The 22,976-nt window shown below is 38.9% G+C and overlaps 1 protein-coding gene across 4 annotated transcripts in view; it reads left to right on the top strand.

Annotated features, from left to right (window-relative positions):
- Positions 1 to 22,976, top strand: part of DIP2B (disco interacting protein 2 homolog B) — a 228,027-nt gene that overhangs the window by 124,102 nt on the left and 80,949 nt on the right. For all 4 annotated transcript variants that reach the window (XM_030322585.1, XM_030322587.1, XM_030322588.1 and 1 more), the window contains exon 3: positions 4,338 to 4,466. In XM_030322585.1, coding sequence (XP_030178445.1) covers positions 4,338 to 4,466 — 129 coding nt within the window. The remainder of the gene's footprint in view (positions 1 to 4,337; positions 4,467 to 22,976) is intronic.

Below are 22,976 nucleotides of genomic sequence, written 5' to 3' on the forward strand. Positions count from 1 at the left end.
TTCATACAGATTGGAGAGTGATTATTTACAATCAAAAGGATTATTTACAGGGGCGCCTGCCTGGCTCAGTCAGAAGAGCATGCTACTCAAACTCAGGGTGGTGAGTTTGAGCTCCACATTGGATGTAGAGATTATCTAAGGAAAAAAAAAGGACTATTTACAGTTTCATTATTAAGCTCCCCTGTTATACTTAAAGAAATTCAATTCCTAAGAATTCATTTTATTTGGGGACGCCTGGGTGGCTCAGTCGGTTGAGCATCCGACTTTGGCTCAGGTCACAATCTCGCGGTCCGTGAGTTCGAGCCCCGCGTCGGGCTCTGGGCTGATGGCTCGGAGCCTGGAGCCTACTTACGATTCTGTGTCTCCCTCTCTCTCTGCCCCTCCCCTGTTCATGCTCTGTCTCTCTCTATCTCAAAAATAAATAAAAAACGTTAAAAAAAAATAAAAAAAAAAGAATTCATTTTATTTGTTTTTTTCTTTTCTTTCTTGTTTTTTTAATAACTTCTCTTGAACTTGAAGCCAGGTATATTGCACATTTGAGCCAAGGTTCTGTCAGAAATCCATGTTTTTGCGGCATTGCGCTTTGTGGGCACTTGAGGAATGCTCACTGAATAAACTTGTCAGGCATTTACTGAAACTGCAAATTGACCTTCTGGTTCCATTTCTGACAAGCTACAACAAAATGATTGTCTTGGTTTTAGACCCAAAAAGGACCTGGTCTGCTTGGATGACTAAATTCCTGAAAGAACTGAGATAAACAGTGCAGAGCATCATAGTAATGTTGCTTGGTGAATAGAGTGTTGTGAGGCCTGTTTTGTGTGGGGTTTTTTGGTTTTGTTTTGTTTTATTTTTTTTTTTTGCTTGTTTTGTTTTTTGTACCAGCTCAGTAGATCGCTTGCTAAATGTCATCTGACTGTCAGTTTCATCAGATGTCTGTATTTTTGTTACATTTCCTTGTGATTTGATCTCTGATAACGCCTAGATAATCCTGAGTGGAAATGTTCATTCTCTTTAATTTTTCCTCAAATGTATCAACTCCTTGTTCCCCTATCACTGGTCTGTCATTTTTTTTTGAAACAATTTTTATTTTTAACCTATCTTATCTTCTTTCTCCTAATTAATTACATTGAAAAATACAAAGTAAAAGCAGGAGAGGATGATAAAAAAATACATAAACCTTTGGTCCATCCTTTGTGAAATGAGAATCCATGCTCATTCTTTTCATCTTTTGGATCATTAGCTGTCTAATTCAGAAGCCCTGTGTTTCAGAGCAGGGTGGTTTGGTCAGTCCTAGAAGATCTATTTATTTAATTTAAAAAATAATCCATGATGGGTAATTCAAATATATATTTACTGTGACACCTTACCCCCCAAAGTAATACAAAGCTAGTGTTTTAAACTTAGTACTCTAGGGGCGCCTGGGTGGCGCAGTCGGTTAAGCGTCCGACTTCAGCCAGGTCACGATCTCACGGTCTGTGAGTTCGTGCCCCACATCGGGCTCTGGGCTGATGGCTCGGAGCCTGGAGCCTGTTTCCGATTCTGTGTCTCCCTCTCTCTCTGCCCCTCCCCCGTTCATGCTCTGTCTCTGTCCCAAAAATAAATAAAAACGTTGAAAAAAGAAATTTTTAAACTTAGTACTCTATAAGTCAAACCAATTTCTCTGTGCATACTTACAGGCAAAGTAGCTCATGGGTACTAATCTGATTTCCTTTCTCTATAGATCACGTGACAATGCAAATAAGAATAGCCCTTTTATCTTTTTTGTTCTCTATTTAAAGGTAATTGGACTACGTTTTAAATTATTTCTCTGATGAATGGCTGAAAACTTAATTTGGAGGGACTTTTTGCAGAATCATGTACGTGAAAGCAAGTGATTTTTTTTTTTTAATTTGAATCCGAGTTAGTTAACATATAGTATAATAATGATTTCAGGAGTAGAATTTAGTGATTCATCACTTACATATAACACCCAGTGCTCATCCAACAAGTGCCCTCATTAATGCCCATCATCCATTTAACCCATCCCCCCACCCAAAACCCTGCCAGCAACCCTCAGTTTGTTCTCTGTATTTAAGCGTCTCTTATGGTTGGCAAGTGATTTTTTTTTTAAAGAACTATTATCTAGCTGCTGACTATACCTCCTGAAGCATTTAGATGTTCCTAAACTACATTATTAATTCTGATTGCTTTCCTCCTAACAGTCTTGGGAGAATTTTCATAACCTTTTCTTTCCCTTTCCTTCCTTCCTTCCTTCCTTCCTTCCTTCCTTCCTTCCTTCCTTCCTTCCTTCCTTCCCCATAATCTTTTCTGATTGAGAACCAGTGGAGTTAGACAGATCTGGGTTTGAATTCTGCCTCTTGCCATTCCCTGCCTCTGTGTGGCTGCATAAAATAATCCATGTCTCTGATTCCTTTTCTATAATAAGTTGAAAGTGTTACTGCTGACTTTGTAGGATTGTTGTGAGGAGTAAATAACATATGAAAACTTCTGTATGCACAGAAACAAACCTTTAAATGTTAGCTTTTATTATAGACTGGGAGTTGGTAAGCTTTTTCTATAAAGGGCCAGATAGTAGATATTTTACACTTTGAGGACCATCAGTCTCTAATTACTCCGTGTACCTTTACAGTGTGAAAGCATCTACAAGGCAGTATGTAAACAGATGGGCATGGCTATGTTCTGATAAAACTGCTTATAAACAGACATGGGCTATAGTTTGTTGATTCTTTATATACTAAGAGATGAAGCAAGGTGTGAAAATACTAAGAACTCAGTATAGCTCTTCTGTGAAATGGATTATCAAAAGAATTTAGGTTGGTTTAAAACTTCAGTTTACAATCCCAGGCATTACATTTCAAAAAATTTTTTTAACATTTATACATTTTTGAGATACAGAGAGAGACAAAGTGCGAGCAGGGGTGAGGCAGAGAGAGGGAGACACAGAATCTGAAGCAGGCTTCAGGCTCTGAGCTGTCAGCACAGAGCCCGATGTGGGGCTTGAACTCATGAACCCCACGAGATCATGACCTAAGTCAGATGCTTAACTGACTGAGCCACCCAGGTGCCCCCAGACATTATATTTCAAAATATCAGTGTTAAAATAGGTTCTGCTCTGTTAATATATTTTATATTAAAAATTTCAGCTGCCAGGAACAAAAATAAACATTTCTAGATCCATAAAAGCACTTTAGTGGAGAGCATTCTAAAATATATTCTTCTTGCCTTCTTAAAAACAGTATATGAGGTGCACCTGGGTGGCTCAGTTGGTTAAGCGTCCGACTCTTGGTTTCAGCTCGTGGTTTGTGGGACTGAACTTAAAGTGTTTCTCTTCTGATTATTTTACCTGTTTATTTCCCACTTCCCCATATTCTTGATAAGACAGTGAATGTTGATAGGACAGAGAATGGGGTTAGGCCAGGTACTGGAAAGGGGCAAGTTCAGTGGTGATTCTAGTTGAAAGAGGTTGACTCAAAAAGCTATGTTTGCATAATAAGCACTATAGTTTTGCTTAAATGACATGTTTATTTGGAGTAACTTATAGTGAAGAGGCTAAAGGTCCCCAAGCTATTCTTTGTACCATTATGCAGGATTAGGGGGTCATATACACCGCTCCATCCCCCCCACACCCTCAATTCTTAAACTCTTTGGGGGTGCCTGGGTGGCTCAGTCAGTTAACTGTCCAGTTTTGGCTCAGGTCATGATTTCACTGTTCACAAGTTCGAGCCCCACATCAGGCTCTGTGCTGACATCTCAGAGCCTGGAGCCTGCTTTGGATTCTGTGTCTCCTTTTCTCTCTGCCCCTCCCCTGCTCAAGCTCTCTCTCAGAAAATAATAAACATTAAAAAAAAAATTCTTCTGGAGTGGCCTTTTCACTTTCTCTCCTATTTTGCTATTTCTCTCCTATCATCTGTTGACAATTATGACTCTAAGATTATATTTTTTATGGGGCGCCTGGGTGGCGCAGTCGGTTAAGCGTCCGACTTCAGCCAGGTCGCGATCTCGCGGTCCGGGAGTTCGAGCCCCGCGTCAGGCTCTGGGCTGATGGCTCGGAGCCTGGAGCCTGTTTCCGATTCTGTGTCTCCCTCTCTCTCTGCCCCTCCCCTGTTCATGCTCTGTCTCTCTCTGTCCCAAAAATAAATAAAAATGTTGAAAAAAAAATTAAAAAAAAAAAAAAGATTATATTTTTTAGCCTGGATGTCTTTTTAGGTATGTATAGTGAAGCTCTCTAATGGGGTAATAGTACCTGCCTCAGAGTGTTGTGAGAATGCCATAAAGTGCTCAGAAAACTTTAGCTACTATTGTTATCAGATAACCATATTCCAAATTTCCTTTTTTAGAAACTGAGTCAGCAGTACAGAAAGAACATAGAAACCAGACACCTGCTCCATCCGCAGCTCAAACTTCTGCTCCTTCTAAGTACCACCGAACTCGATCTGGGGGAGCCAGGGATGAACGATACCGATCAGGTGAGAAAGAACTGAAATTTACCAGCAGAATAGTTTTTAGTGACTGTAGTATGAACTCTGTATCCTGAAAGCTTTTAATGTTTGTTTGTTTGTTTCCCTTGAAGGGCCAAGCAAGTCTATATTAATTCATTCATCAGTCATTATCTATTATGTGCCAGGTGTGATAGATACTGAATATTTGTTGGGGCTACAGCCCCAAATATGACGTTTCTGCACTCAAGGTCAGAAGGGGAGCCAGACAAGTACAAAGGCAACATGAGTACATAAATAAGAAAGTAGAGGGCTAGGGTCACGTGAGGTGGTACTGAGAGAGCTCAGTGGACTCTGTTGGAAGTGGCCTCTGTGTTTGCCGGAGCTATGGATCAGTCTTTTTACTAACGGAACTGGAACAGAAACTCACAATGAAATTTCAAATTAGTAAACTCTTAAACTTTATTTCTTCTGACCCAAAAGGTACCCATGAGATGGGAAAAGGCAACATGCTGTGGCCGGGAGTGGGAACATGCCCCTGCAATATCATGGCCAGGACCGATGAGCAGAGAAACAAATCATAAGACACTCAGGAGGACTGGTGGCATGGCAAGCCCGTCCCATGCCCACCTACTGTCCACTGTGCTAAGACAATCTCTGCAACACATTTACTGTCTTCAGAAGTAACAGAATTGGGATGCCTGGGTGGCTTAGTCAGTTCAGCATCCAACTTCAGCTCAGGTCATGATTCACGGCTCACGAGTTCAAGCCCCACATTGGGCTCTGCACTCACAGCCTGGAGTCTGCTTCAGATTCTGTGTCTCCCTCTCTCTCTCTGCCTTTTCCCTGCTCATGCTCTGTCTCTCTCTCAAAAATAAATAGACACTTAAAAAAAATTTTTTTTAAAGAAGTAGTGGAATTAAGTCACCAAACTAATTGCAGTGTTCTTTTACTTTCTTCAGATTTTTGACTCCTGTACCAGCTAACCTTTTAACCTTTTCTTGAATTAGAAAACAGGGTGAGGGGCACCTGGGTGGCTCAGTCAGTTAAGTGTCCAACTCTTGATTTCGGCTCACATCATGATCCCAGGGTTGGTCGTGGATCAAGCCCCTCATTGTCTTCAGTGTGGAGCCTGCCTGGGATCCTCTGTCTCTCTCCTTCTGCCCTGTCCCCCGCTCATGAGCATGCATGCTCTCTCTCAAAAATAAATAAATTAAGAAATTTAAAAAAAGCAGGGTGTATATCATATCCTTTCAGAAACTGATTTAGAGAAAATAAGGAAAAGGACATGGTTGCCAACCTGTGTCAGACATTTTGGGAGCTGATTTTATTAGATAGCTATTTTTATACACTGAAAGGAAGGAATGAGAAGTGTTACATAAAAAAAAAAAATAAAAGTAGAGGTTAGGGGCCCCTGGGTGGCTCAGTCGGTTGAGCATCCGACTCTTGGTATCAGCTCAGGTCATGATCCCAGGGTTGTGGGATCAAGCCCCACGTTAGGCTACTCACTGAGCTTGGAGGCTGCTTGGAATTCTCTCCCTTCCTCTGCCCCTCTCCCCTGCTCAAGAGCACCCTCTCTCCCTCTCTCTTAAGAAAAAAAAGAGGTTACGTGCCACCCCAGAATTTTCCCTTATACCTAACCTGGTCTTGATCGATCAGAGGAGGCTTTCTCAGAGAGTGAGACATCTAAACTGTCACAGCAGACAGACTGAGGGAAATAGCATCAGATAGTAGACCTGAAAGGAGTTCATTATGGAACGTAGAATGCAAGAACCCAGAAGTAGGTGGGAGATGAGGCTAGAAAGATGACCAGGGATGAGATCTTAAGGAATCTTGAATACCATTAGAGGATTTCAGCGGAGCGGTTACATTTGTATTTGTTCTAGTAGTTTGCTCCATCTACAGACCAAGTGCTCTACCATTACTGTATCCCAGTGCCTGGCACAGGGCCAAACATACGTAAGAGCTAAATAGATATTTTGGAGAAAAGAAAGAATAAAAGTAGTTGTTCGTTAAAGAGTGGATTAGAGGGAGGTACAACGGGATATAGAAGAACATCTCAGGAGCTCCTCTTTGTTGCCAGGACCCAAGCCTGATTTCCTGGGCACTTTTGACTCTGGGGCCCAGGTTCAGCAACAGTGGGTTCTGACCAGTCCAGAAGGGTTTCGGCCTCTAAACTCTCATCTCTGGACTTCTGAGAGTTTTGTGGGAGTTCCCCCCCCTTGTTTGTTTGTTTTTACAGCATATAATAAAAGAATTAGTAAGGAACCAAAAAGATGATTCTCTACATCCTATATCCAGGCTGATCACATACAGAGAAAGGCTATAGTGACCTTTACTGTAACATTTTGACCTCAATCAACTAAAACCTAACTGTGATCTCTAGCCCCTTGCTCTCTTGTACCAATTCTTTCAGATTTACCCCAAATGTGGGAAAGCATAGTCTGTGAACCAAATGTCGGTTAGCCGACTGTGTCTCTTAGTTTGGTGCAGAGATCTTGAAGAGAGTTTAAGAGTAAGGTTTGGGATATTTGTCTCGCAGGGACTTTTTTTTTAAGGTAGTAGCAAGAAGACCAGAGAGGAGGTAAAATAGGGAAGAAAAGGCCATTTAAAACCCTGAAGATATTGAAAGATTTGAGAGTACCACAGTACTATCATGAGGGGAACATGAAAGTGGAGGCATGCAAGCATGGATTTTGGGTAAAAAACACATTTTTCAGTACATTAGGAATTAACTAAATTGCAAAGGAAAACTCAGCAAATTGCGGCTTCTAATGAATAAGAAGGAATCAACAGCAGCAACAGAAGTAGAGCAAATAAGTTGTAGAAATTGTTGGGAGTCGAACTTCACCTCTTTGTCACTCCATCTTTAGGAACGGTTACGTTTACATGTCACATGCAAAAGTGGCATAAGAATGGAGGGTGTGTTTAGTAAAATGACAAGCATCACAGTAAACTGAGAGGTACACCGAAAGGATTTAATGGTGTTATTAAGTGTAACTAGAAAATCCTTTCTTATCTGGTGGAGGCTTATTAATACCTATGACATTTCAACTAATGTTAATCAAATCTAAGTAGACTTAGTATTTCATGTTGCAGACATGGTATAAAGAGCTTATATTTATTCACAGTCAGATATGATCCGATTCCATTCTTTGTGCTTAGTCAAGAGGTTCTGACATTTCCAATACATTTACTAGTACCTTTTTTTCCTGCACATCAAGGCATGATACAATTTCTACACGTGTGTTATGGTCACAAGTGTAGAAAATAACACAGTTGATGCCTGAGATGGAAAGTGATAGTATGGTAAGTAATTCTGACAACTCCTTTAAAGCTCGGTTTTTGAGTAATTAGCTACCTCAAACAAAACAACAACAAAAAAGGACTTTAGAGTATTTGTATCGCCTTTTCAGCTCAGACGTTAGTGCTGGAAAATGATACCCAGCTTTCACATGTGCTTCTGGCAGAGATATCCAAAGTCAGCTGTGTCTGGGGACTGAACTTCGGAAGTGACTTCTTATCAAAGATCAAGATGAATTGTATGGTGGTAAATGAGTCAAATCCAGTTAAAAGAGTTGCCTGTTCTTATCAATAAGAGGCTTTGCTGATGTAGTAACTGTGGATTTCTTGTTTTGACACCAATATATGGGCCAGGGCTTACCATGTTAGAAAAATAGATGGGTGGTTTGATTTGTTTTGTGTTCTGCTGACAGAAACCTTACAGCAGAGGGGCGCCTGGGTGGCGCAGTCGGTTAAGCGTCCGACTTCAGCCAGGTCACGATCTCGCGGTCCGTGAGTTCGAGCCCCGCGTCGGGCTCTGGGCTGATGGCTCGGAGCCTGGAGCCTGTTTCCGATTCTGTGTCTCCCTCTCTCTCTGCCCCTCCCTCATTCATGCTCTGTCTCTCTCTGTCCCCAAAAAAATAAATAAACGTTGAAAAAAAAATTTAAAAAAAAGAAACCTTACAGCAGAGAAGAACATGCTTTGTAGTTATTAATTATCCAAATGTCATGGGCCTTGTAAAGCTTGATTGTTGTGAAGAATTCCCTAGTTGTAGCAAAATACTTTTGGAAGTGTAGTATTTAAAAAAATTTTTTTAATGTTTTTTTATTTTTGAGAGAGGAAGAAGAGACAAAGCACAAGTGGGGAAGGGGCAAAGAGAGAGGGAGACACAGAATGGGATACATGCTCCAGGCTCTGTGCTGACAGCAGAGACCCCAACGTGGGGACTGAACTCATGAACTGCGAGATCCTGTCCTGAACCGAAGTCGAATGCTTAACTGACTGAGCCGCCCAGGTGCCCTGGAACTGTAGTATTTTTAATTAATAAGTCTGAGCATTTGATTTGCTCTTGTTGAGGAAGTGCTTTTTCTCAGTATAAGCAGTTAATCATTTGTTTTCCGGGACAGCTAAGAACCATGATTTCATCTAATATAAGAAGAACACTTTTCACATTTTAACATGTCTGAAATCAGGATATGTTTTATATAAGATGGCATCATAGATTCAGTAAGATATGGCAATCTTGATTCAACTAAGTAAACCTCAGGGACACTAAAGCAGAATAATATAAATGCAGTATAAAATTATTTCGGAGCCATTAATAAGTTGGTACTGTGGTCTTAAAGGTAACAGCACAACAGTTTGGCAATATCTTTATTTATTTATTTTTTTTTCAACGTTTATTTATTTTGGGACAGAGAGAGACAGAGCATGAACGGGGGAGGGGCAGAGAGAGAGGGAGACACAGAATCCAAAGCAGGCTCCAGGCTCTGAGCCATCAGCCCAGAGCCCGACGCGGGGCTCGAACTCACGGACCGCGAGATCGTGACCTGGCTGAAGTCGGACGCTTAACCGACTGCGCCACCCAGGCGCCCCTGGCAATATCTTTAAAACTTTGAATATTAATACCTTTTTTCCTGGAGATTCCACCTCTAGGAATTTATTTTACACAAACACCTACAAATGTGCACAAAGACGTATACGCAGACATTTGTTGTAATAGCGTTCATAATAATACGGTGGTTAAATAAGTTACAGCATGTCCACACAAAGGAATTCTATGAAAGTGGATTTTAAAATCCTGTGAAAAAGAGGTAGATTTTTTTGTGCAGATATGGAGAGATGTACAAAATATATATTTTTTTTTTTTAATTTTTTTTTTTCAACGTTTATTTATTTTTGGGACAGAGAGAGACAGAGCATGAACGGGGGAGGGGCAGAGAGAGAGGGAGACACAGAATCGGAAACAGGCTCCAGGCTCTGAGCCATCAGCCCAGAGCCTGACGCGGGGCTCGAACTCAGGGACCGCGAGATCGTGACCTGGCTGAAGTCGGACGCTTAACCGACTGCGCCACCCAGGCGCCCCCAAAATATATTTTTAATAAATGCAAGATAGTATGTAATGCATGACCTGATTTTTAGAAATATGAATAACAACATTACATATATTAAGAACACAGATACAGAAACCTGGAAGAATAGGTAGCAAACTGTTGAGGTGGGATTAGTTTTGAGACGCAGTGGATCTCAGAAAAAATTTCACTCCAGCATTATATGTGCTTACATCTTTTTCCAATATGTATATTAATTTTTTCTAATATGTATACTAAGGGTTTTTTTATTGTGGTAAAATGCAAAATACATATAATGTAAAATGTATTCATATTATTTTTAAACAAAAAAGTAGCAGTTTTTTTTCCTTTTATTGAGGTAGTATTGTATTAGGTCAGGTATACAACACAGTGATTTGATACCGTGAAATGATCACCACAGCGAGTCTAGTCAACATCCACCACCATGCGTAGCTATACAGAATTTTTCATTGTGGTGGTGAGGACTTTTAAGATTCATTCTCTTAGCAACTTTTCAAATGTACAATATATTAGCTACAGTTACCATGCTGTACATATATTCCCATGACTTAATTATTTTATAAATGGAGGTTTGGGAAAGATAGTTTTAAAAATGATAGCCCTGGATAAATGATTTAAAGCAATAAATCAGTTATTGTTCTTAATGATTTTTACTCTAAGTATGGATTCTTCTGACTTAGTAATGGGAGCTAAATGCAACAATAACTCCCTATGTTACCCTAATTGAGAACTTTCTTTCTCTGTCTAAATCTGATCTCTGGGGCGCCTGGGTGGCTCAGTCACACTTCTGACTTCAGCTCAGGTCATGATCTCATGGTCTGTGAGTTCGAGCCCCTCATTGGGCTCTCTGCTGTCAGCACAGAGCCCGCTTCTGATCCTCGGTCGGTCTCTCTCTCTCTCTCTCTCTCTCTCTCTCTCTCTCTGTCTCTCTCTGCCCCTCCCCCACTTGCTCTCCCTCAGAAATAAACAAACATTAAAAAAAATTTATATCTGATTTCTGACATGGTGGCATTTGCTAAGGGGGCTGCCACTGGTATACGAAGACTATTTTATTTCCATATTAATACTCTTCCTTGTGCCAAGGAAAGTAAATTGAGTTTAGTTCAGTTCATCAGGAATTTATTGTAGACCTGTGAGTTGAGCACAGTTTAGATTCTAGAGAAGCACAGGCAGAAACCCAAGAATCTTTTCTTAAACACAGGTATCCTTTATAAAAGGTAGAGGCAGAAAAAAAAAGAGGGGATGACAGGGGAAGGAGCCTGGGAACTGGCACTGTTAATGGCAGGCTTCATGGAGGTGTTGAAGTCTGGACCAGTTTGAAGGGTGAATAGCTGTTTGCTATATAGATATTCCAGGTTAAAGAAACGTAGTCTGGGGCGCCTAGGTGGCTCAGTCGGTTAAGCATCCGACTTTGGCTCAGGTCATGATCTCGTAGTTTGTGAGTTCGAGCCCCGCGTCAGGCTCTGTGCTGCCAGCTTGGAGCCTGGAGCCTGCTTCGGATTCTGTGTCTCCCTCTCTCTCTGCCCCTCTCCCACTCATGCTCTGTCTGTGTCTCAAAAATAAATAAACATTAAAAAAAATTTTTTTTAAAAAGAAACGTAATCTGTACAAGGGAATGTGAAATGCACATGAAATTTTATTTAAATTTAAATTAAAATTGCATTTTCCCTCTCCACTAGGCACACAGTATAGTGCCAAAATTAATGTGATACCCTAATGTTCCAGAATTTAATAGTTGCTGTCTCTGTCATAATTAAAAATGTTAAAGTGGTTGCTGCCTTAGAAAACGGCATGACTACTTGATGGCTTGCAGGTAACTCTTTGAATTGTGCCTCTCTACTTAATGATTGAACCTGTCTAAGCATCTGCCTTTTAGTCTGTCCATATCTGCTAGTCTGTTCAGTCTGTCCATATCTGCTAGTCTGTCTGGCCATCTGGCCATCCGTCCATCTATCCATCTATCTAAATAGGTAAGGGCACTTAGTGTCTGTTCTGCCCGTGATACGTAAAGCCCATCTATGCTACTTTTGCATCATGTCGTAACCACTTCATAAAAACAAGCCAAGAATAGGAATAGCTACTTTAAAACTGTAAAATAACACTTTCCAATTACCTCTTGGGAAAAGATGAAAAAAAGAGTTCAGTGTTGTCCATAGATGTAGAGAAATGGACACTCTCATACCCTTTCATACCTTGTTGATGGAAGTGTTACAAATGAGATTGAATTTTTTTAATATGGCTTTTTTATTTTTTAGAGAGAGTGTGCGAGTGAGAGAGGGACAGAGGGAAAGAGAGAGAATCTTAAGCAAACCTCATGCTCAGCGTGGAGTCCAACATGGGGCTCCATCCCACAACCCTGAGATCATGACCTGAGCAGAAATGAGGAGTCGGACGTTCAACCAATTGAATTACCCAGGCGCCCCTTTTTGAATATGTTAATTGACCTTTTATTCTTCTTCTATAACCTACCTGTCCAGTGCCTCAACTTATTTTTTAAAATTGAGCTGTTCTTTTTTTTTTTTAATTTATATACAGGAGTTTTTTGGTTTTTTTTTTTTTTAATTCTAAGGATGCTAACATTTAAATTGCACTAGAGGTGTTAATACGAGTAGACAAGGCAAATCAACTAGAGGTGTAAGAATTAGAAAAGAAAAAGTAAAATTGTATTTGTACTTGATACAATGTTTACTTAGAAAATCCAAGAGAGTTGGGGTGTCTGGGTGGCTCAGTCAGTTAAGCTTCCGACTTTGGCTCAGGTTATGATCTTGCAGTTTGTGAGTTTGAGCTCCATGTCGGGCTCTGTGCTGACAGCTTGGAGCCTGGAGCCTGCTTCAGATTCTGCATGTCCCTCTCTCTCTGCCGCTCCCCCACTTGTGCTCTGTCTCTGTCTCTCTCTCTCTCAAAAATAAATAAACATTTAAAAAAAAAAAAAAAGAAAACCCAAGAAAGTCAATAACAAAATTAATCTAATACAATAATTCAGTCAGGTAGCCAGATATAAAACTAGTTCAGAAATCAGTAGCCTTCATATATGCAAGCAATAACCAATTAAAAGATATAGTAGAGCAAACCTCATTTACAAAAGCAATAGAAAAGATAAGACATATTTAGGAAAAACTTAAGAAATATATAAAGCCTTTACAAAGGAAACTTTAAGACTCTGAAAGACACAACATAGACATGATAAATGGAAAAGCATTCCTTGTTCTTTGATAATTCAACATCACAAAGATGGCAGGACTCCCTAAATTAGTTTATAAATTCAGTCCAGTCCCAACAACATTATTAAATTTATTTATGGAGCCAGAAAACATGTTTTTGAAGTTCATTTGGAAAAATAAACATGTAAGAATAGGTAGGAAAACACTGAGAAAGAAAACCTATGAAGAGTGACTATACCTACTAGATATTAAAACATATTCACTCTAAAGACTCTATAATTAAAACAGTGTGGTATGGCAGACAAAGTGGCAGGCAGACCATTGGAATAGAATAACATTGGAATAGAATAACGAGTGCAGAGGGGCACCAGGGTGGCTCAGTAGGTTAAGCGTCTGACTATGGCTCAAGTCATGATCTCATGATTTGTGAGTTTGAGCCCTGCATTGGGTTATTTGCTGTTAGCACAGAGCCCATTTTGGATCCTCTGTCTCCGCCCTCCCCCCCCCTTTCTCTTTCTCTCTCTCTCTGTCTCTCAAAATAAATAAACTTTAGAATAACAAGTATAGAAATAGAACAAAGTACATCTGGGATTTAGTGTATAATAAAGATAGCATTGCAAATCATTGGGACAGAAATGTACTTTTTAATAGATGGTGCTAGGACACAGGGAAAAATATAAAGTAAATCCATATCTCATACCATATGCCAGGAAAAACTTCAAATGGATCAGAGATCTAGATTTAAAAAAAAAAAAAAGGTAAGTACTAAAAGAAAACACCAGTGAATTTTTCAGTAATGTGGGCTTAGAGAAAGTCTTATGGGAAAACAGCTGGAACTCAAAATCCAGATGTGATGAAAGACTACATACAAAATGTTTTTACTGCAGTAAAAAACACATATATATACCCTCTTAAAAAATTTTTTTAATGTTTATTTATTTGGAGAGAGAGAGAGAGAGAGCGAGCAGGAACAAGGAAGCGAGCAGGGGAGAGGTAGAGAGAGAGAATCCCAAGCAGGCTCCACACTGTCAGCACAAAGCCTGACTCAGGGCACCATCTCACAAACCATGAGATCATGACCTTAGCCAAAATCAAGAGTTGCATACTTAACCAACTGAGCCACCCAGGTGCCCCGCCTTCAAAATTTTTAAGTGTACATTTCCATATTAACTATATGCATATTGGTACACAACAGCTCTTTAGAACTCTTTGATCTTGCATGACTGAAACAGTGACAACTCACAACTCTCTGTTTCCCTCTCCCCCTAGTCTTACTATATCTAAGAATTTGAGTACTTTAGATATCTCTTGTTAGCAGATTTTCGTTTTGTGTGATTGTTTTAGTTCACCTAACCTAATGTCCTCAAGGTTCATCCTTGTTGTAGCATATGAGAAGATATCCTTCTTTTTTAAGGTTGAATAATAGTCCATTGTATATATATAACACATTTTCTTTATACATTCATCCATTCATGGGCATTAAGGTTGCTTCCATGTCATGGCTATTGTGCATAATGCTGCATTGAACATTTGTGTGTAAATATCTCTTTGAGACCCTGCTTTCAGTTCTTTTGGATATATACCCAGAAGTGGGATTGCTAGATCATATGATAGTTTTATTTTCAGTTTTTTGAGAAACCTTCCATACTGTTTTCCATAACAGCTGCACCATTTCACAGTCCCACCAACAGTGTGCAAGGATCCTAATTTCTCCATGTCCTCACCAACACTTTCCTTTCTTTTTCTCCCCCCCCCCTTTTGATTTGTTTTCTTTCCAGTAACTATCCTTTTTTTTTTTTTAAGTTTATTTATTTATTTTTGAAAGAGAGAAAAAGCATGAGCAGGCAAGGGGCAGAGAGAGAGGGAGAGAGAGAACCCCAAGCAGGCTCTTTGCTATTAGCACAAAACCTGACATGGAGCTTGAGATCATGACCTGAGCCGAAATCAAGAGTCGGACACCTAACTGACTGAGCCACCCAGGCCCCCTTTCAGTGGCTATCCTGATTGGTATGAAGAGATATGCCATTGTGGATTTGACTTGCATTTCCCTGATGATTAGTGATGTTGAGCATCTTTTCATATGATTGTTGTCCATTTGTTTATCTTGTTTGGAGAAATGTCTGTTCGAGTCCCTTGGCCATTTTAAAATTGGGTTACTTGTTGTTATTGAGTTGTAAGTATTCTTTAAATATTCTGGACATTAGTGTCTTATCCAATACATGGTTTGCAAATATTTTCTCCCATTCCATAGGTTGCCTTTTCACTCTGTTGTTTGTTTCCTTTGTTGTGCAGAAGCTTTTTAGTTTGATGGAGTCCCACCTGTCTATTTTTGCTTTTCTTGCTTGTGCTTATAGTGTCATATCCAAGAAATGATTACCCGTTCCAGAGTTATGAAGCTTTCTTTTTATGTTTTCTTCTAGGTGTTCTATAGTTTCATGTCTTATGTTTAAGTTTTTAATTTATTTTTAGTTAATTTTTTTTACATTTATTTATCTTTGAGAGAGAGGGAGAGACAGAGCGTGAGCAGGGGAGGGGCAGAGAGAGAGGGAGACTCAAAATCCGAAGCAGGCTCCAGGCCCTGAGCTGTCAGCACAGAGCCCGACGCGGGGCTCAAACTCAAACCGCGAGATCATGACCTGAGCCGAAGTCGGACGCTCAGCCGACTGAGCCACCCAGGCACCCCTTTAGTTAATTTATATGGTATATGGTATAAGATAAATGTCCAACTTCATTCTTTTATATGCAGATATTTCAGTTTCCTGGCAACATTTGTTGAAGAGACTGTCATTCCTAATTGAACAGTCTTGGCACCCTTGTCAAAGACCATTTAACCATACACACAAGGGTTAATTTCTGAGCTCTCTATTTTATTGCATTGGTCTATATGTCTCTCTTTATGCCAACATTATAGTATCTTGGTTACTCTGGCTTTCAGGAAATATATATATTTTGAAATCAGGAAATATGAAGCTTCCAGCTTTATTCTTCTTTCTTAAAATTGTTTTGGCTATTCTGAGTTCTTTGAGATTCCGTATACATTTTAGGATTTTTTTTCTATTTCTTCAAAAGTGCCAGTGGATTGTTACAGGTATAGCATTAAATCTGTAGATCACTTATATTTTAACAATATTAAATCTTCCAGTCCATGAACATGGAATGTTTTTCCATTTGTTTCTTCTTTAATTTCCTGCAGCGGTTTTCATGGTATACAAGTCTTTTGCCTACTTGGTTGTGTTTATTTTAAAATTTTTATTATTTTTTATGCTACTATAAATGAGATTATTTCCTTCCTTTCCTTCTCAGATAGTTAATTGTTTGTGTTGAGAAACACAACTGGTTTTTGTATCTTGATTTTCTATCCTGCAGTTGTTGAATTTGCTGATTAGTTCTAACAGTTTGTGTACATGAATAAAATCTTTAGGATTTCCTATGTATAAGATCATGTCATCTGCAAGCATAAATAATTTTACTTCTTCCTCTCCTTTTGTATACCTTTTATTTCTTTTTCTTGCCTAATTACTCTGACTAGGACATCTAGTACTATGCTGAAAGAAGTGGTGAGAGCAGGCATCTTTACCTTGTTCCTGATCTTAGAAGGAAAAGCTTTCAGCTCTCGCCGTTGACTATGTTGCTGGCTGTGGGCTTTTCGTTTATGAATTTTATTATTTTGAGAGAATGTCCTTCTATTCCTAGTTGGTTGAGTGTTTTTATCAAGTGTGTTGAGTTTTGTCAAATGCTTTTTCTGCATCTGTGATGGTCATATAATTTTTGTCGTTCATTGTGTTAATGTAGAGTCTTACATTTGTTGATTTTCATATGTTGAACATCCTTGCAACACAGGGATAAATCCCACTTGGTTATGGTACATAGTCCTAAATATAAAAATGAATATGAATGTTTTTATTTATTTATTTTGAGAGAGACAGAGACGGCGCGAGTTGGGGAGGGGCAGAGAGAAAGGGAGAGAGAGAGAGAATCCCAAGCAGACGCCACACTGTCAGCACAGAGCCCAGCGTTGGGCTTGAACTCATGAAACCGTGAGAACATGACCTGAGCCAAACCCAAGAGTTGGACGCTTAACCAGCTGAGCCACCCAGGCGCCCCAGTACATAGTCCTTTTCATGTACTGTTGAATTCAGGTTGATAGTATTTTGTTCCGTATTTTTGCATCTGTATTCATCAGGGATATTGGCGTAGGGGTGTTTTTCTTTTCTTTTTTTTTAATTGAAGCGTAGTTGACATACAGTGTTACATTAGTTTCAGATGTACAGCATGGTGACTGAACAAATCTGTACATTATGCTATACTTACTGCAAGTGCAGCTGTCATCTGTCACCATACATCGCTATGACAATACCATTGACTATATTCCCAGTACTGTACTTTTTACCTTTGTGACTTATTCCATAACTAGAAGCCTGTATCTCCCACTCCCCCTTACCAACTTTAAAAAACTTTTTTAACTTTATTTATTTTGAGAGAGAGAGGGAGGGAGGGAGGGGCAGGGAGAGGGAGACACAAATAGGCTCTGTGCTGACAGAGCCCAGAGCAGCCCTTGAACCTACAAACCCTGAGATCATGACCTGAGCTGAAATCAAGAGCCAGATGCTTAACTGACTTAGCCACCCAGGCACTCCTTTCCTTTACTCATTTTTCTCATCTCCCTACTCCCCTCCCCTCTGCCACCATCAGTTTGTTCTCTGTGTTTATGGGTCTGTTTCTGCCTTTTAAAAAATCTGCATTTAAATTTTTTATTTATTTTAAAAATTTCAGTGTGATTATCATTCAGTGTTACATTAGTTTCAGGTGTACAAAATAGTGGTTTAATAATTTTATACATTACTCAATGCTCATTATGATGTGTCATCACCATACATTTTTTCAATATTATTGACTTCCCCATGCTCTACTTTTCATCTCTGTGACTTCTTTATTTTACAATTGGAGGTTTGTACCTCTTAATGCTCTTTATCTATTTTGCCCATCCCCCACCTGCCTCACCTCTAGCAACCACCAGTTTCTTAACTGCATTTAAGAGTCTCTTTGAGTTTTGTTTGTTCCTTTTTTTAGATTCCACACATGAGTGAAATCATATGGTGTCTGTCTTTCTCTGACTTATTGTACTTAGCATGATACCCTCTAGGTTCATCCATGTTGTCGCAAATGGCAAGGTCCTATTATTTTTAATGGCCGAGTAATATTCCACTGTATATATATTCCGTATCTTTATCCATTCTGTCGATGGACGCTTGAGCTGCTTCTATATCTTGGCTATTACACACAATATTGCAGGAAGTGTGAGGATGCATATGTCTTTTTGAATTAGTGTTTTTGTTTTCTTTGAGTAAATACCCAATAGTGGAATTACTGGACTTTTTGGTGTTTCTATTTTTAATTTTTTTACCTTGTTTTCCACAGTGGCTACACCGATTTACATTCCCACTGACAGTGTACCAGGGTTCCTTTTTCTCTACATCCTCACAAAACTTGGTATTGTCTTTTTCATCCTAGCCACTCTGACAGGTGTAAGGTGAGATCTCGAAGTGGTTTTGATTTTCATTTCCCTGTGGTTAGTGATGCTGCGTGTCTTTTTATGTCTGTTGGCCATTTGTATGCTTTCTTTGTAAAAATGTCTATTCAAGTTCTCTGCTCACTTTTTAATTGAATTATTTGTTTTTTGGTGTTGTGTAAGTCCTTTATATATTTTGGATGTTAACCCCTTATTGGATATATCATTTGCAAATATCTTCTCCCATTCAGTGGGTTGCTTAGTTTTAGGGGGTTGTTGTTTTGTTTTATTTTGGATTTGTTTTGTTTTGTTTTTTGCAGTATCTTTGTTTAGCTTTGGTTTTAGGGTAATGCTGGCCTCATAAAAATGAGTTTGTATTTCTTCTTTTAAATGAGAAGTATTTCTTCTTTAGTTTTTTGAATGAATTTGAGAAAGGTTGCTGTTCTTTAAATGTTTTATAGATTTCTACGGTGAAACCTGGGCTTTTCTTTGTTGGGAGGTTTTTATTACTGATTCAGTCTTCTTAATAGTAATTTGTCTGTTCTGATTTTCTCTTTCTTCATGATTCAATCTTAGTAGGTTGTATGTTTCTAGGAATTTATCCATTTTTTTAGGTTATCCAATTTGTGGTATAGTAGTAGTCTCATGGTAGTCTTATAATCTTTTTTATTTCTATGGTATCAGTTGTAATATTTCCTCTTTCATTTTTTATTTTAGTTATTTTACTCTGTATTTTTCTTTTTTAATTTTTTAAAAATCTTTATTTCTGAGAGAGAGAGCATGAGCAGGGGAGGGCAGAGAGAGAGGGAGACACAGAATCTGAAGCAGGCTCCCAGGCTCTGAGCTGTCAGCACAGAGCCCGACGTGGGGCTCGAACCTGTGAACTGGGAGATCATGACCTGAGCCCAAGTCAGACGCCCAGCCGACTGAGCCACCCAGGTGCCCCTGTATTTTTCTTTTTTTTTTTTCTTTTTTTTTTTTTTAACATTTATTTATTTTTGAGACAGAGAGAGACAGAGCATGAATGGGGGAGGGTCAGAGAGAGGGAGACACAGAATCGGAAACAGGCTCCAGGCTCTGAGCTGTCAGCACAGAGCCCGACGCAGGGCTCAAACTCACGGACCGCGAGATCATGACCTGAGCCGAAGTCGGCCGCTTAACCGACTGAGCCACCCAGGCGCCACAGCCCCTGTATTTTTCTTAATCTAGCTAAAGATTTGTCAGTTTTGTTCATCTTTTCAAAAAACCAACTTTTATTTTTGTTGATTGTTTTCTGTTTTTCAAATTTATTTTTTTAATTTCTGTTATAATCCTTGTTATTTCCTCTTTTTACTAACTTTGGTTTTAGTTTGTTCTTTTTTAAGTTCCTTCAATATAACATTAGGTTATCGATTTGAGATATTCCATAAAAAATTTTTAAAAACTTTCTGTGTGGCAATAAACTACCACAGTGTCGAAAGACAAATGACAGATTGAAAGAAACTATTTCTGACATTCAGAGATAAAGGGCTAGGGGAAAAATTAAAAATTTAGGCTAAAAATTAGGGGAAAATAAATGCAGAAACCCAGTGGAAAAATGATCAAGTGACATGAATATTTACTTTCACTTACCAACAAATATTAAATGGTCCTTAAATCCAATGTTTAATCTCATTAATGATAAAAGAAGTACAGGGGTGCTTGGGTGGCTCAGCCAGTTGAGCGTCCAACTCTGCATTTCAGCTCAGGTCATGATCCCAGGGTCATGGAACTGAGCCCTACATCAGGCTCCATGCTGAGTATGTGGAGCCTGCGTGGGATTCTCTCTCTTTCTTTCTCTCTCTCCCTCTCTCCCCCCCCTTCCCTTTGCCCCCTCCCCTGCTTGCACGTTCTCTCTCTCTCCAAAAATAAAGTAAATCTTAAAATAAAAAATAATAATAAAATAAAGGAAGTCCAAATTGAAAGTATACTGAGACACCATTTCTCAGTTACCAAACTGGTAATAGTCAAAAAACCAAGATAATACATTCTGCTAGTGAGGCTATGAGGAAACAGACACATAGGCACATTGCTGATAGTAATACAGTATGATACAACTCTTTGGAGAGGAACTTGGCAAGATGCAGCAGAGTTTAAAATGTATTCACTTTTTGACTTAGGAGTCTCACTTGTTGGAATTGGCCCTGAAGATATACTCTCATCAGTATAAAAGTCTACTTGCACAAGACCCTTTGTTGTATTATTGTTTGTAATTGTAAAATATTGGAAACACTTAAATGCCCACACTTAGAATAGTTGAGTAAACTAACTTATATAATGGAGTGCTATGCAGCTTTAAAAAAAAAGTGAAGAGGGGCACCTGGGTGGCTTAGTTGGTTGAGCGTCTGATACCCCAATAACACTGAGCACTCCCTTCTTTTAAGGTCTTGGTTTCTAAATACCATTCTCCACTAAGTGAGGTCAGGGTTCCTTAGAGAAATGTTTAATTCTAGTGCTGGAGAAGGGAACATACCTGGAACATCTTATACCAGAGAACAAAAACTGCTCAAAATGATGGGAATATGTCAAAAGGATGCAAGAGCCAGTTTGATTTGGCCTCATTGGTCAAATCTGGGGTATTAGGACCATCAAAATAAGTAATGGTAGTAACAATAGCTATAGAATAAAATGAGAGTCAATAGGTCTGTATTGATATAAATAAATTGGGAGAGAAAGGGATGCTTTTTCTTATAGTAGAAAAAGTAACTAATAAATACAGAAGGAATGATAGAGTTATTAAATCAATGTTTTGTAGCCATTCTGGTAATAATTGATTCAGCCAAGAATCATCAATGAATGCTAAAACCAGTAGGTAAAAGTTCAATGAAGTATGTAATATTTATATCATCTGAAAAACATTCACCCATAATTTATTTGTTAATTACACTAAGGGAAGTATAATAACCTTGCAATGAATTACTTTAGTAGACATCATCTTAACCAAGTAATCAGTTACTATCACCAGTAATAGGGCAGACACTTCCTGACATCATGTTTCAAGAAGACATATTACTTCTGTGGTATTCCTACCAAAATGTATAACCTGAATCTAATTATGAGGAATATCAACAAACTAAAATTAAGGGACATTCTACAATATAATTAGTCTGTACAATAATGTCAAGGCAATGAGAGACAAAGGTTAAGAAATGTTCCAGATTATAGGATAATAGAGAATTGTGACAACTAAACGTAATGTATGATTCTGTGTCAGGTCCCAGATCAGGAACAAAGGAGGAAAAACTATAAAGTGCATTACTGGGGAATAGTAGGCTAAGTTGGAATATGGGTTGTGGGTGACATAATAATTTGTATCAATATTTAATTTATTGATTTTGGTAAATGTATGATAGCTATATAAGAGTAAAATCATTGGGTGTCTCGGCTCAGTTGGTTAAGTGTCCGATTCTTAATTTCGGCCCAGGTCACAGTCTCGTGGTGGTGAGATGGATCCCCATGTTGGGCTCCGAGCTGGGTGTGGAGCCTACTTGAGATTCTCTCTCTCCCTCTCCCTCTGCCCTTCCCCTGCTTGCACTAGCTGCTCCCCCTGCTCAAAAAAAAAAAAAAAAAAAAAAAAAAAAAAAAATTAAAATCCTTGTTCTTAGGAAATACACCTCAGCAATTGGAATTAATCCTACAAAAATAGGATTAGACGTATGTACTAAGGTGAAAATACTGAATTCTTTTGCTGTGAATCATTGCTATGAATAGTAGCAAAACTTTGGAAATAGGTTGCTTAAATAAATCATGACACAGACATACAGTGGAATTCTATGCAACCTTTAAAATTATGTTATAGGTCTGTATTTACACAGAAAGATGTTTCTGGTTATATTAGTGAAGGTTTTTGTTGTTGTTGTTGCATGAAACAGGCCAGCTCAGGCTACCTTAAATAGCTAGAGTAGGTCATAGAAGCAAAGCAACAGTTGAGAAATCCCTAGAAAAGGAGAGACAGCTTCCAGGGTTTCAACCCTGAAGTTTAAGGACATTCCTTTTCTCTAGGGAATTATCATTAAAGTGACTCAGTTCTAGAACCTGCATTTTCTTGACTTATTTCAAATTCTTCCACACAGACCCCCATAAAAGGATCTGATAGGTCCAGCTGTTATAAGAGGTACATTTACATAGCACAGACAGGCCTCCTAGGATAGTTTGTCCCTCAACTGGGCCCATCCCTGAGAAGAGGAAATTCTTGTGAACTAGGAAGCTACTTCAGTTATCTACCTTCATAGGATTTTGTAAGAGTTTTAAAAAATCTCAAAGGAGAACACCAAAGACTATGCATAGTATGATCCTTTTTTTGCAGAAATGTAGAGCACATTTTATGGCGGGAGTGGACAATCAAGTGTTCTGTTGGGAAATGTTAATTTTGAGACCCCTATTAGACTTCTTTTTTTTTTTTTTAATCTTTATTTATTTTTGAGGGAGAGAGGAGAGTGTGAGCGGAGCAGGGGCAGAGAGAGAGGGAGACAGAGG

Source organism: Lynx canadensis, chromosome B4, assembly GCF_007474595.2.
Source record: "Lynx canadensis isolate LIC74 chromosome B4, mLynCan4.pri.v2, whole genome shotgun sequence".
Lineage (NCBI taxonomy): Eukaryota > Metazoa > Chordata > Mammalia > Carnivora > Felidae > Lynx > Lynx canadensis.